Here is a 16,309-nt window from a genome sequence, read left to right as displayed (position 1 = left end):
TGGTGCCAAAAATGTTGGGGACTGCTGCTTTAGAAAGTTTAATTCATATCTACCCTTCCCACTTAAATTTTAATGAATTTAACCATCACCCTTTTTATGAATGCAGAAAGTTAGTCTCTTGTCCTCTTATTATTGATTTGTGAAATAAAAGTGCCAGTTTTCTTCCATGAATAATTATAGAATATTCTAATTAAAGGAGTGCTTATTTAATCTACCACTATACTTAAAAGGTACTTATTTAGTCTACCACCTTAAACGATGAAGGAAAAGGCCCAAATTTGTTTAGGGTCACAACCTGTTAGTGGGCAGGTTTAGACCTTACGTCTAAGATAGACATAAGATAGATGATAAGCTCAAGATATTTTCTAATCATTTAGAGTGTGTTGCAGAGAATAGAGATAGGTTAGAAAGATAACAGTATAACCATTTACTCTTCATGTTTAGTTTGAGATAAAGGAAATCATTCTCTTGGACATACTTTTTCATCTTTATCTCTCATTTGACACTAGTTAACAACCCGTTGGCCACCAGGATCTAAGGTGACAATGATAGGAAATGAGTTCATGACCTGGCTTAAATTTTTAATTACTGTCAAAAATACCAGCAATACACATACTAAAAACAAAAACAAAAGCAAAAAAGCCATTAATTTATTTTACCCACTTCGATTCCACCCAACATCTACTTTGTAGGCCCCATTATTTAAAATGAAATACATAAGCACGTGAATCTTCAGAAGATGGGTAATTTCATGTTCCAACGGAACAATAAAAAACTCATAATCGGCCAGGCGCCCTGGCTCACGCCTGTAATCCCAGCACTTTGGGAGGCCGAGGCAGGCGGATCACGAGGTCAAGATCTTGATCGAGACCATCCTGGCCAACATGGTGAAACCCCGTCTCTACTAACAACACAAAAATTAGCTGGGTGTCGTGGCGCGCGCCTGTAGTTCCAGCTACTCGGGAGGCTGAAGCAGGAGAATCGCTTGAACCTGGGAAGCGGAGGTTGCAGTGAGCGGAGATCGTGCCACTGCACTCGAGCCTGGTGACAGAGCGAGACTCCGGATCAAAACAAAACCAAAAAAAAAACCTATCAAAGTGACTTTGAAATTTGTGTATAAACACTGATATACATTTTTTAATACTTCACTTTGCTTTTCACTTTTATGCCTCCAGGTTTACTACAGCTAAGAAGACAAAATATATACAGATGAGTGTGTGTACACACACACACACGCATGTAACTTTTTAAAATTCAGAAGTTGAAAGGTCCAGAAAGATAGTAAGAAACTAACGTAGAATAGCCACAGGTGATTAATAACACGTTTCATGAAAGGCACAGGGAAATAAATGGCAACAAAAGCTATTTTCATGGTAATCTCACATCCCACGAATACTGAAATGAAAATCGCCGCGGCAATAGACTGTGGTTCAGGTGAAACACGTTCTCGTTCGCTAAGGAGATAGATGCTTTCATCTAAAAGCAGCGCTCATGGCGAAGAGGCTTAAGGCTACAAAACCGTGGGACAGAAGGAGGAACAGAAACCAGGTATCTCCACTCCAGCTGCCCTGCCTCAGACTCCTAAGCTTCGCACGTGAGGATCCTCTTGCAGGCACTGACTAGAGATGGAATCCTAAAGCATAGGTGAAGCGGAAATCCTCCTTCAGGGAGAGCCCACTGAGGAAGCCAGCGGCTAGCACGAGGCGGGACAGGATACCTCCCTCTTCGCCCACGGCGGCCTCTCTGTCATAGTAACCGCCGTTCTGCCACTCATGCAGCTTTCTAAGACACTCTAGGTTCCCCAGCGCTTTCAGTGGGGCAGCCGGCCGCTCCCGAAGGCTGCAAGAGGAGGCCCGGCGTGCTAAGCCAGCCTCGCTCCCCTCTTAGAAAGCCGGCCCGCCGGCGAGAGCCAGGCTAAGGCGCGGACAACCAACGAGGTGTCAGGCTCGGCAGGGGATTGCTTCTGTCTGGGGCCCGGCCGAGGTTGCGTTCGTGCCTCGCGCGCACACGCTCCGCGTTCACTCAGCCAATCCGGCGCTACTCGCGCGCCCAGGAGCGAACCGCGGTCCCACTCAGGCTGGGCCGGCTCCTTCCCGCTCCCAGTACTCAGACCCGAGCTCACTCCTCCCCTCACTCTCCACGAGTTCCACGCCTCGGGGTGTAGCTCCGCCCCTGTCCCCGAGTCCGCCCCCGCAACCTCCAGAGCGTGTGCTCTCCTTTCCTCTCAGTCCTACCATCTAGCTGCCTTGAGTCTCGCGCTCCGCAGAGCGGTACGACTCTCTCCGGCCTCGTTCCGCCGCCTCCGCGCCCTCTCCCCGTGCGGCCACCGCGCCCCCCAAGCTTGCCTCCTTCTAGCCGGACTTGGGGTCGCGCGCCCTGACTCCGCCCCCTCCCGCGGACCCGCGCACTCCCGGCGCGGCCTCTCCCCCACGCAGGCCACCGAGCACTCTGCGGCCTCCCCCTCCTTCCCCGCTCTCCTCGCGCTTCCCTGGCTCCCTAGCTGTCGCGCTCTCCTCGGCGAGCGCGCTCCCGGCCCGCGCGCTCCGGGCTCCGGTTTCTCCCGGCTCCTGTTAGTGCGGTGACTGCGCTGGGAAACATGGCGACCGAGGGAATGATCCTTACTAACCACGACCATCAAATCCGTGTCGGAGTCCTTACAGGTAACCGGGGAGGAAGTCCGGGACCTATGAGGCTGCTGTCCCTGACTTGCCTTAGGCTTTTCGCCTGTGGTGGCCCCTCTCTGCGTCCTCGGGAGGAGGGAAGGCTGAAGAAGGGAACCGCGGGGGTGCATTTTACAACCGCTGAGAACCGCCGGAGATTGGGGGTGTTCCCGCGGGTCCCCTCCCCCAGCCCCCCAGGAGCCGGGGTCGACCCCGTGGGATGTCAGGCTCCAGCGCCTTCGGAGACAAAGTCCTGGGCCCCCAGGGACCGAGGGGCCGGTGCGGAGGGCGCTGCGGGGCTCCGCACTGTCGGTGCAGGCGGCGGGATCCCGGCTCCGCAGTCTGAAGCATGCCGCTCTCGGCTGGCCTGGGCGCATCTTCCGCTAGTGCTCTTCAGAGAGAGGGGGGAATCCCATCTCCACCCCCTTTCTCTCCTTCCCTTCCCCCCACCCGGGCGGCCCCACGCCAGTAGCTGTGCTTGCCCGGACGAGACTCAGGGGTTAATTAGATGAAACTGCTCCTCCTCGGGTTGTCCCTCGCGGGCCGGGCGTCCCCTCAGTCACCCATGGGGCACCCTTCGCCTCCCTCGGGGGATGGGGGATCGGCTTGCGTCCGGACCTCGGAAAGTGTCTGCCTTCTGCCTTTCCGAGCAAAAGGCCCTCTATCTGCCTCGTCGTTTCCTTAGCGAGGACGGGCTGCAGCCTGCGGCCGGGGGATCAAGCTTTTTACTTGAGAGGGCAGGATTCCCCTGCTGGGGCTCCTGTCCCCCTTCTTTCTGGGAACCCCCACCCCAGTAGAGCGTCCCGAGGCTGGTGAGGAGGGCACTTTTCCCGGGTCGCGTTTGCCTCCCTCGCCAAAGCCGTGTGTGTTCTGCATGTCTGATTCCGTTGCGCTGAATTTGGTTAATATCCGTCACTTAGGCGATCGGCAGTTGCTGCAGGGCATGACTTCCAAGATGAACAGCAAGCCGATTTGTAGGGGTTTCTGCTGTGGTTCTGTAGTTGGCAAGGTTTATGTGTAATTGAGTGGCGAGACGGGGGTTAAAGAACTATATTTGGAATCTGAGGGCTTAGTTTGGAGTGAAGGAAATCCAAGACTCAGTGATGTGATTTCGGAAAAAGAAGCAATGTGGACGGGAATCCTAGTGTTTCCCTTACTTCTTTTTTTAATTTTTTCTTTAACTGTCAAATTCTGACAGGTCGAGACGGTGCTCGAGAAGGGACTAAATTGAGTAAGACTTGCTTTTATTATTAGGTAGAAAAAAAATGTCAGACTGCCGGCAGATATTGAGTGCAAAGCTTAATTTAGCTGCTGAATTTTATGAAAAGGTGATATCCAAAGCCCCTTTTTTTCTCTTTTAAGTAAAAGATTGCCTTTCCCTGGTATTCTTTCCGTATATCGATCGTGTTTAATTGAATTTTCCTAATCAAAAGACCCTTGGATAGAGAAACTAGTCTAAACCAGTTGCAGAAAAGGGAACCCCCAAATCAGAAGGTGCGCTGTTCTTTTCTTTTGGTCCTGGAACTGTTTGGGTATGTGAAGATTCAGTTGTATTTCAGAATTCCTGGAGCTGACATTGCCAGTTTTCGAATAATCTGATGGTGGGATGTGAAAGTGTGTATCTTTTATCTACCCTCAACTTTCACTTTAAATTCTAGCCATTCTTTGACAATTAATAGAGTAGTGAGAAGCCAAAATATGTCAGTTGTCTGTGGAAATAAAAAAGGCCATAGATGTTTAAAAGTTAAACCGTAGAAATATTTTTACAATGAACATTTTCTACTTAAGCTTTCCATTAAATAATAGTTTCATTTAACGAATCAACTTACCTTTGCCAAGTGACATAGCAGATAGGTGTTGTACAGACTGCTTTCAAAGATGCAGCCCTTATCTGGTGTCCCTACAGTCTAATATGGGTAACATTGATACGCAAACAGATGAAGAAACATTGTATGTAATTATTGTGCAAAACTTTTCTAAATACATTACCTATGAGTTTGGGGTTAACTGCAAAAGAAATTCCGTATTCAGATGGATTAGAAGCGAATGTGACTACCTGAAGGGAGAATTTAATACATTTACTAGAGTCAAGAAGAAACTGGCAATTTTAAGGGAAGTTGAAAGTCAGCAGCCACCTTATAAATAAATACGTAGTTGATGATGAGGCTCCTGAGCAGAATAAAAATGCAATGTAAAGGCCTTGAGAAGCTCAAGTGGAATAGGTAGGGGGCATAGGTAAAATGTTAGAAGATAACATTAACATTGACAGTGGAATTAAAGACAGACAAGGGAAGCTATCTCATGAGAATGAGGTACAGTAGTCTAGGGGGAAAAGTCTAGGGCTAGAAACAAGGTTGTAGCTGAAGGAATGAAAAGGCAGCTACAGGTTTGGAAAAAGTGATAATAGAGGAAAATAGGTTTTGATGATAACATGTATATTTGAAGTCAGAAATAACTCAGGCTTTTTCTTGAAAAGTTATTGATACAGATATTGTCTACTATGATGGAGAGGAAAGAAAACTGATTTTTCTCAAGTCTGTAACTAGTGGGTTTCATTATCACCAGCTTAATTTCTGTGGTCTTGCCTGATATACCATATGATTTGGGGGAAAGAACTTACAAAAATGAAGCTGTGCTGTACAGTTTTGTGTATTCTACAACTTCAGGTTTTGCAGTTTTACTATGTAGAATTATTTTTTACTGAACTCAAGTGTTGTGATTTCATACTTAAGAAAGTTGAGTTGAACTGTAGTTTTTGTAAATTATAATTTGTGGCTCTCTTAAAAGGTGGAGGGCCTCTTTTAGAAAATCTCCTTGGCATGCTTCATAATACTAATTTTAAGTATTTTATCTACATCTATTTTACAAAGATACTGGAAAGTGTAATCTACCCACACGCACATTTTGCAATATGTTACTTAGCATTTTGTGAAGTCATATTGTCATTTCTAAAGTTTTTAATTGACTTCTTTGTGACATTTTTTATTACCTGTTGAAAGATACTTGTTCTTTGAAACTTTTTGTCCATTAGATGTTTTTGTTATCTTCATTTCAGTTGTGAATTTGGCAAATTTAATACATAGTCTGTTGAGACTTCTCATTAAATAAATTGTATTAGGTTTATGAAAGAATAATGGTAGAAAGGGAGATATTTAGCAGAAGCATTTTTTCGCTTCATTATTTCGAATTATTAAGCACTTGAAAATGAGATTATGATAATTAATGTAACACGGATATTCTAATTACATTATGTTTTTAAATCAGGAAAATGAGAACATAGATGTATATAAAATAGGCTGTACGTGGAAACATTTTATGTTGAATATTATTGTCCATCTCTAAGAACAATAACTTTGTTCGAAACTGTCTTATGTTGACTTGACAGAAATGAAAGTCACATGGTGTTTGGTGACCTAAGGTCTAGTTTGAAATATTTCTGTGTCTAATGTTGTCTACTTGTGTTACTATTTATAGAAGAGACTAGAGGTAATGCGGTAATGAGTAACATGAAGCAAATAAACAAGTATCTGCTACTTCAAAACTAGAAACAAGATGTGGTGCAGATGTAGAATTTTTTTCTAACAGCTTTAGTAGTAATTATTCTTGAAGTCAATCTTACCAGTTACATAGCAGGCTCACTATATCTGGAATATGTCACTCTTCATATACTTTTTTCTATTTTGAAAGAAGCTGTTTATCAAAGCAGCATACTAGTTTTACTACTGCAAAAGCTCTACAGAAACATTACTAGGAAAATAATGACTACATGTATGTATATAATGTAAAATCATATAGATTATTCCATTGGCTACTTAATATCATATTAGTTCGCTACAGCTCATTTTTGATACCAAGGTACTTAGCTAAAGATGATAATCCATTGCCTAAATTGTCACTAATAGTGGCATGAATGAGAAAAAGGTACAAATTTTTGGGAAAGGGCATTTTTAAAAATCATTTTTTTTTGCTATAGTAATACACATTTTAATTACACTAACCTGTTGATTTGAAATCAGTAAGAGATATTGGAACAAATATAGGACTAGGTACTAGAGATTAGTTAAAAGACTAATTGTAAATGAGAACATCAAAATATTACAGTAACATGTAGGGAGTATTTCAGTTATTCATAAATGAAGTCATTCAGAGTATTCAGAAAACAAGTTTGAGCCAAGCAGATGCTACCCTTATAACTCTGCAATTGTTTAAGCATTTACTTTTTTACATTCTTGAAACCTGTTCTGGTATATTATGTGTCAATATTATTTTCTGAAAAGCCTGTTTATTGATAAGGATATATACATATTATATCTGTTTTGAGAATAGATGTCATTAAGTAGGCAAATTACTATTAAATCCTACTAAGTGGAACTGTATGTTCTGGCTAACTTACCTGTTTTATTCAATATGTGTTTTTAATATTGATCTATATGACTTGAAAGGAATCCTATTTCTTGAACTAGATTGTTATTTTGTGAATTTTTTGTTGGAAGCAATGTATTAGAGAATTAAATGTTTAGTCAAAGTAGGAGAATGTTAAATTAATTTCTAATGAATATACTTAGTACTATTATCATTGGTCAAAGACTTGAAAAAGTATTAGTTGCTATACAATAAGAATTTTAACTATATTAAAAACAGGTGACAATTTGACTTCAAAGTAAATGTACTTAATACTATCATCACTGGCCAAAGACTTGAAAAAGTATTAGTTGCTATACAATAAGAGTTTTAAATACATTAAAAACACATACGACCATTTGACTTCAAACAGGCTTATAGTGGAAAGTCAATAGTATGTTTTTAGGGAGGAAATGATGAATAAGAGTCTATTTTTACTCTTATTGGTGATAGATTCCTGGCTAAGTTGAACAGGGTGTTTTTAAAAACAATCAGTAAAATAGATAAAATCTATTACTCCGTTTCTGTAAATAGGATTGAAGAATAATGAAGCATATTTGGAATTTGAAAGGTATAAAAAAAAGATCCTGAAAAAGAAAGTAGTGAAAACACAAAGGATTTCTTCCTTCACATATGGGCAGAGAAGATAAATACCAAGGAAGAAGAAAAGATTGTTTAACCTACTTAAAAGTAATTGGGACTGTAGTCAATATGAATGGCATGTAATCTCACTTTCATTAAAAAGTTTTTTTGAGTGACCTCTCAAAAAGGAAATGTTTAATAAAGTATTGCTAAGTAGAAATTCTATCCAGGTTCTTTAATGAATTTATAAACTAAATTGTATTTAATAAATTAATTTTAACTAAGTAGAGCTTCTTGAAAATTTTGTTTAAACAACCCCAACAATTTTAACAGTAGCTTTGTCAGTATTTATACATTTTGAAAGAGTGTAATTAAATTTACCATGCTTTGAAAAGAATTCTTAATTTGAAAAATAAAGCAGCAAGGAAATGAAATATGATGAAGGAATTGTCACCATAATTTGGGGCATTCTTCTCAAACTGGAGCACAGGACATTGTGTCAAGGGATACTATAAGGCTTGGGATCTAAGCCATTGAAACAAACATAATAATTTTTTAAGTACCAATTTTACTTGATGGTATTAATTAAAATAACTTTAATATTAAGATAAGCATGAGTAAATTAGGCACAAAGTATTAGAATTCACGTGAGGCTTTAAGATGAAATTAGAAGCTTCAAAGAAATTTCAAGTGAACCCATTATATTTCAAGTGAGCTCCAGATGTCGTCATTCTTCTGTGTTATTGGCACTTCATGGCAAAAAATTTAAGGAGCACCGGATCATTGAAAGAACATTGTAAGAATTATGTTCTCATACTGTTCTGGCTAGTAAAGTTTTGTAACCTTCAGTATATTATGTAACCCTCTCTCAGCTTCTCTTACCACTAAAATGAAGAGATCCCTCTCTAAGATCACTTCAAGGCTCTCATGGCAATATATGTTTCTATCTTTTAGCATTCTGACCAGCAGGAAAGAGAAATATAGAATATTAGACCTAGTTAATTTTTTTGTCTTTATAATGGGAATGATTATAGGGGAGGGTAGGTTATACATAAAAATGCAAGAGAGTAAGAAATAGAATAATGATCAAAGAAGGAAAATATTTAGATTTTTTATTTAGAAATTTTTGTGACATTAATCTTTCTGTTATTAGCAGTCTTACGCTTAGGTTTCAGACACAGCTCAGGACTTTGTCAATAAAATATTTCCTGGGAATTATTCTCTTCAATGATGTCTTTCTTTGTTTTCCTTACAATGTTTATAAATGTTGTCTATACCCTGTAATCTATATGTGGGAGGCTGCATGGTGTAGCTTAAAAAGGATAGAGCTTTGGAGTCAGATAGACTTGGATTTCAGACCCTCATTTGCCCTTTATTTTGGGAAGTCATTTAACCTCTCTGAATTTCAGTTTTCTTCTCCAAAATGAAGATAGCAATACCTACTTTACAAAGTTTTCAAAACTAATAGAGGTAACGCATATGTAAATGCCTAGCATTTTCAGATGAGATACTCGGTTATTTTTGGTTCCTTCCTCTTTGTATGTTGCTTTGGGAGCAACTTGCCACAGTTTTGTATATACATGTCTTATTCAAAGTAGATTTTAAAGTTCTTGAGACATATGGTTGTGTTCTTTACTTCTTTTGTGCCCTTTTGTCATAGCATGTGTTAATGAAGTAATTGGATAGAAGGTGTTTAATAAAAAAATTGGGTAATGTGAAATTTATATAGTACCTTAAGAAACATTTAGGTAAACCAGAACTCGGCTATTATTACTAAAAGAATAGTTTAGGGTAGATGGAGTGAGGTGGATTAGTTTTTAAAAGGTATGTTTTTCTGGTAATAGGATGATATTTATAATGATGTGTGTTTGAGATGTTTTATAGCATTAAATTTTGTATATTGTTTTAGTTGGGTATCGTTTGTGTGAGGATTATTTTAGAGTAATGAAATTTGATATCTTAAAAGCTAAAAATTTGAAATTATAGGTAAAAAAAATTCTGAAAATGCTGTTATGTTGATTCTGGTGATCAAAATAACACTGATAGGAGTCAAAAGTTATGCCTCTTCTCCCACTTTTAAGATAAGCACATTTTACCACAGTTTCCTTACCTTTAAATGGGGGTAAGTGTGTTTACCTTGGTGGGTTAATGTGAGAAATGAAATAACGTATTCAGTATTCAACACCTACAATGTACCAAGGCCCTGTGCTAAGTGAGGGATACAATAGTGATTAAGACAGTTCAATCTTTCTTGTCTTGAGGCATATATTCTAGCACTACCGTGAAAACGTTATTCAGTCAAGTTGGATATTGACACATTCATGCTTCATTTATGTTTCATTTCAAGGAATAAAGTGCTTTTATATTTTATTTTTTAAGTAGATAACAAGTACAAGCACCAAAACTGTTTTTATGTCAAGCCATTTTTTTGATACACATTTTTTTTTTTTGAGACGGACTCACTGTGTCGCCCAGGCTGGAATGCAGTGGTGCAATCTCAGCTTGCTGCAACCTCTGCCTCCTGGGTTCAAGCGATTCTCCTGCCTCAGCCTCCCAAGTAGCTGGGATTACAGGCACCTGCCACCATGCCCGGCTAATTTTTTTTTTTTTTTTGTATTTTTAGTAGAGACAGAGTTTTACCATGTTGGCCAGGCTGGTTTTGAACTTCTGACCTCAAGTGATCTACCTGCCTCAGCCTCCCAAAGTGCTGGGATTACAGGTGTGAGCCACCATTCCTGGCCAGCAATTATATTTCTACATTCTATTCTGAATACCTGTTACTGTGACATGATAGTATGTTTCCATAACGTATATGCTTTTCAGGTTTTACCCACTTGCCTTTCCTCTTCCGGTTTCTAATCTACTATATCCTTGGGAACTTCATGAACTTGCTAAGAATTATTTGTGATATTACATCCAGTTAGATTTGAAGTGAGAGTCTAAAAGCACATATTTTCACTTTTGGGTTCGGGGCATCAGAAAATGAGTGGATATTACTATAATAAATAGCTTTATTTATTTCTTTGTATAGTACTTCACGATTTCAGGACCATGGCTAAATGTGTCTGCCTGATTGTGCAAATGTTAATAAAAATCCACTCTATGAGTGAAAGAGATTAAGTGCAGTTTGAATGCTAAGTAAAAATGAAATGTTTCTTTTAATTATTTCTTGTTCTTTTAAAAAACACATTAATGTGCACTCGAAATTAACAATCTTTAAAGTCTAATTAATGGTTAAGAACTATTGGATATCTTATAAATAAGAAACTGAGCTGGGCACAGGGGTTCACGCCTGTAATCCCAGCACTTTGGGAGGCCGAGGCGGGCAGATCACGAAGTCAGGAGATCGAGACCATCCTGGCCAACATGGTGAAACCCCATCTCTACTAAAAATACAAAAATTAGGCAGGTATGGTGGTGCGTGCCTGTAATCCCAGCTACTCGGGAGGCTGAGGCAGGAGAATCACTTGAACCCGTGAGGCAGAGATTGTAGTGAGCCGAGACTGTGCCACTGCACTCCAGCCTGGTGACAGAGTGAGACTCCATCTCAAAAAAAAAAAGAAAAAAGAAAAAAAAAAGAAGAAGAAACTGAATAGAGTAAAAATACTATTTTCAGATGTAAAAAGATGAAGGAACATTTACACAGTGGTGCTCCCCTCTTCACTTTCACCTAAGAGTCTATACAGAACATTTTGATTATAGTCTAAACTTTAAAAATTGTGCTTTCATAAAACTAATATCCACATTGTAGAAGTTATGTTTGAATTAAACTGCAAGTGGGCACTACCCAAAGCAATCTACAGATTCAATGCAGTCCTATCAATGACATTCTATACCAATGAAATTCTTCACAGAAATAGGAAAAAAAAAGTTAAAATTTGTATGGAACCGTAAAGGACCTGGAATAGCCAAAGCAATCCTGAACAAAAAGAACAAAGCTGGAGACATCGTACTATCAGACTTTAAAATATACTACAAAGTGATAGTAACCAAAACAGCATGATACTGGTGTAAAAACAGACACATAGACCAAAGGAACAGAATCGAGAACCCAGAAATTAATCCTCATATCTACAGCCAACTGAGTTTTGAGAAAGGTCCCAGGAACACTTGCTGATGAAAGGACAGTATCTTCAAGAAATGTTTCTGGGAAAAAGGATATCCATATGCAGAAGAATGAAACTAGAGCCCCACCTCTTATTCTGTAGAAAAATTAACTCAAAATGAATCAAAGACCTACATGTAAGACAGGAAACTATGGAACTGCTAGAAGAAAACATAGGGGAAATGTTTCAGGACATTGGTCTGGGAAAAAATTTTATAAATAAGACCTCAAAAGCACTGGCAAAGAAAGCAAAAATAAACAAGTGGATTATAGCAAACTAAAAAGCTTTTGTACGGCAAAGGAAATAACCAACAGAATGAAAGGCATCCTATAGAATGGGAGAAAATATTTGCAAACTGTTTATCTGACAGGGGATTAATATCTAGGATATACAAGAAACTCAAACATCTTAACAGCCAAATAAATAAATAAATAAATAAATAAATAATAAATAAAAAACCCAGGAAAAAAAACTAAAACAAAACCTGCAAAAAACCCAATCTGATTAAAAAAAGATGGGATATTTCTCAAAAGAAGACATACAAATGGCCAAAAAATACATTAAACAATGTTCAGCATCATTAATCATCAGGAAAATGCAAATCAAAACCACAGTGAGGTATTCTCTTACCCCAGTTAGGATCACTATTATCAAAAAAACAAAGAGTGACAAATGCTGCCAAGGATGTAGAGAAAAGAGACCTCTTACATACTGTTGATAGGAATGTAAACAAGTACAGCCACTATGGAGAACAGTATAGAGGTTCTTTAAAGGAGTACAGATAGAACTACCATATGATCCATCAATTTCGCCACTCGGCATTTACCCAAAGAAAAGGAAATCAGTATATGGAAGAGACATGTGTACCATATTTATTGCAGCACTATTCACAATAGCTAAGATACAGACTCAATCTAGGTGTCCAACAGCAGATGAATGGACAAATCAATTATGGTATATATGCATAATGGAATACTGTTCAGCCATAAAGAATGAAATCCTATCATTCATGGCAACATGGATGGAACTGGAGGACATTATATTAAGTGAAATAAGCCAGGAATGGAAAGTTAAACACTGCATGTCCTCACTATTATGTGGAAACTAAAAAAAGTTGGTTTCATGGAAGTAAAGTAGAACAGAGGATACTAGAGACTGGGAAGAGTCGGGGGAAGGGGATACAGGGAGAAATGTGTTATAGGATACAAAATTACAGCTAGATTGGAGAAATAAATTCTAGTCTTCTATAGCATTGTAGGGTGACTATAGTTAACAGTAATATATATTTTCAAATAGCTAGAAGGAGGATATTGAATGTTCTCAACACAAAGAAATGATAAATGTTCAAGATGATGGATAATTAATTATTCTAATCTGATCACCATACATTATATGTATTGAGACATCACTATGTACCTCATAAGTATGTATAATTATTGTATGTCAATATAAAATATAAAAGAAAATTTAAAAAATTGCAAATAAGAAAGCTCCTAAATTCTTATGTCATTCTTTTAATTAGTTAAAAAATTTATTAAAGTATATTTATGTGTTATAAAGAATATAATAATACAGAGAGGTAAAATGCAAAATTAAGCCTCATCACATTACTTCTCTAGTTTCTCTCTAGTGTTAACCACTTAAAAAATCTTTTTGTTTATTCTTTTGTATACACTCATATATCTGATATATTTGAATATGTGTATGTGTATCATACAATACATCAGAGCTTGCAAATTGATGGACCACTGGCCCTAATTGACCAGTGTTTCATTATTCCCCTACTGTATTTTAGAAAAAGTATTTGTTTCTAACACTTAAAAAAAGATATTTCATATAAAATCCCTGTTTTTTTTTGCTTCTTAAGGTTCAGCAACACACAACATGTTTCTCACATAATAGTCGTTTAGAGTTACTGTCTGCATAAGATAGGACATGCATTCTTCAGTTTCCCACAGTTTCTGTTTAATATGTGTTGGCTGCCTGACCTTGATAGGCATTTGAGATTGTGATTCTTGCTCATACCTAGTATTTTGCACTTTCTTCCTTCACTCCCTAACTCTAGCATATTTTGGACACCTTTTCATATTAGTGAAAATAATAGTAGTTAACTTTATTGAGAGCCTATGAAGTGTAAAATACCTTCTAGAGCCTGTTGCAGAGCCTATTAATTCATTTAATCCTCGTAATAATATGTTAGTATTGTTACCATTTTACAGTTGAGGAAATTGTTGCAGAGAGAGATTAAGTAACTTGCTCAAGTTAGTGCAGTAAAGGAACAGGCTGCAAATTGAATCTATGTAATCTGTCCGTAGAGTGTAAGCTCTTAACTACTACATTATACTCCTCTTTGGCATGTCAGAATTATTTCATAGAGATCTTCAAAGATGTTTATATACATATTTCACTTTAATGGGTCTTATTGCATTGTAGGTTGTGCTATATTTAATTAGTCCCTAATTGATGGACATCGAGGTTTCTGATTTTTCACTGAGACAGATGTTGTAGATAATAATATTATACATTTATCATTACAAGTTTATAAGTTTTTTATAATGTAAGATTACTATCTGTAGAATTTTGGGGTCAAGGGTGTATGAACTTAAAAATTTTAATAGATAATTTACTTGCCAATAAGGATGTATTAATTAATATTCCCACCTTCATTGAGTATTAGCTTTTTAGCTTTACAAGTTCTGTTGAATATATCTCTTGAGTTACACAGGAGCCTTTTATTAGTATTCTTTATTGCAAATGGGAGTTACTGAGATCAAAATTAGCTTAAGTGAAGAGGGAAGCTTACATAGCCATAGATTACAGAGGAGGAGCTGACTTAAGGGACTCAAATTATGTGATCGGGAAGGAATGTAATCGTGGACTCTTACTCTCCATTTCATTGCTCTGTTTTCTGAGTATGTTGCAGGCTGACTTTCTTCTTATAGTCAGAATTGTGAGGTTATAGAGGAGGGGTAGATTGAGAAGTTACAGTAATAGACAGTTTCATGTTTTCCCTTTCCCAATTAGTGAGTCCAGAGGAAATATTTTCTTTTTTGTTTTTTAACTTTTAGGTTCAAGAGTACATGTGCAGGTTTGTCATATAGGTAAACTTGTGTCAGAGGGGTTGTTTTACAAATTACTTCATCACCTAGGTACTAAGCCTGGTACCTAATAGTTATTTTTCCTGCTTATCCCTCTTCCCACCCCCTACCCTCAAATAGGCCCCAGTGTCTGTCATTCCCTTCTTTGTGTCCATGAGTTCTTTTAGCTACCACTTGTAAGTGAGAACATCTGGTATTTGGTTTTCTGTTCCTACATTAGTTTGCTGAGGATAATGACCTCCAGCTCCATCCATGTTCCCACGAAAGACATGATCTCATTTTTTTTATGGCTGCATAGTATTCCATGATGTATGTATATAAACCACATTTTCTTTATCCAGTTTGCCATTGGTGGGCATTTAGGTTGATTCCATGTCTTTGCTATTGTGAATAGTGCTACAGTGAACATTAGTGTGTATGTATCTTTATGGTAGAATGATTTCTATTTCTCTGGGTATATACCCAGTAATGGAATTGCTGTGTTAAATGGTAGTCAGAGGAAATTTTTTTTTTTCTCATGACATGTATATATAAACTTCCAGGATGCTTACCTGGTATGACTCACATGTCAATTTTGGAGCCCATCATTGTAACCAGGAGGTTGAGGCCTGATTGGCCAGGTCTGTATCACATGTCCATCCTTGGGGGTGGGGATTCTAAATAGGTAACCTCACCAGAATCACATAGAGAGGGTGTCTTAGTGTGGGCTGCTATAACAAAATACTTAGACTGGGTAATTTATAAATAACAGAAATTTATTTCTTACAGTTCTGGAGGCCGGGAAGTCAAAGATCAAGGCACTAGCAGATCTGGTCTGGTGAGGGCCTGTTCTTCAGGGACAATGCCTTCTTAACTGTGGCTTTCTAGCTATGTCCACATAGCTTTCTAGCTTGCCCTTACGGAAGGGCAAGAGGGCTCCCTCAAGCCTCTTTTATGAGGGCACTAATCCCATTTATGAGGGTAGACCCCTTGTGACCTAATCTCCTCCAAAGGTTCTACTTCTTTAAGACCATCACAGGGTGGGGTGGGGTAGGGGGTCAGGTTTCAACATGTGAATTTTGGAGGGGGACACAGACATTCAGACCACAGCAGAGGGAACAAGGGAAGTCTTTAAAAGGAGAGGAGTTTCTGTCACTAAAAGGGGAAAAGTGTGCTGAGCAAGCAGACAACTTTTTTTTTTAGAGGTTCCCTGAAGTCTTGATGCCGTTTTGCGTCATTCTTTTTTCCCTGAGAATGTAGTTGATTGTATCAGTCATTGTTTCTTCTTTTTCCTGCTTCTGCCATGAAAATGCTCCTCTGGCAGATAGTTTCAAATTAGAATTGGAGTAAGTTAGGGTGTGGCAATCAATGGCTTAAACCCAGGCCCCTGTGATGTGAAGGGTGGTTAATTTATATATCCAGAGAACTCACAATGATTGACCTCCACTTTTTCATACTCTTTATAAAAGAGTGGTTCTCCGAA

General features: G+C 38.6%; 1 protein-coding gene across 16 annotated transcripts in view; it reads left to right on the top strand.

The window, feature by feature from the left end:
- Nucleotides 1–2,007: 2,007 nt before the first annotated feature.
- The window catches only part of GPHN (gephyrin), a 722,880-nt gene continuing 708,578 nt past the window's right edge, over nucleotides 2,008–16,309 (top strand). For 15 of the 16 annotated variants that reach the window (XM_063644412.1, XM_063644411.1, XM_055291356.2 and 12 more), the window contains exon 1: nucleotides 2,361–2,660. In XM_063644412.1, coding sequence (XP_063500482.1) covers nucleotides 2,597–2,660 — 64 coding nt within the window. In that variant the 5' untranslated portion in view covers nucleotides 2,361–2,596. Of the gene's footprint in view, nucleotides 2,661–16,309 lie in introns of all 16 variants that reach the window. The other variant, XM_055291351.2, reaches the window with a different exon arrangement.

Source organism: Symphalangus syndactylus, chromosome 8 (assembly GCF_028878055.3).
Source record: "Symphalangus syndactylus isolate Jambi chromosome 8, NHGRI_mSymSyn1-v2.1_pri, whole genome shotgun sequence".
Classification (NCBI taxonomy): domain Eukaryota; kingdom Metazoa; phylum Chordata; class Mammalia; order Primates; family Hylobatidae; genus Symphalangus; species Symphalangus syndactylus.
This window is presented reverse-complemented; position numbering and strand designations above follow the sequence as displayed.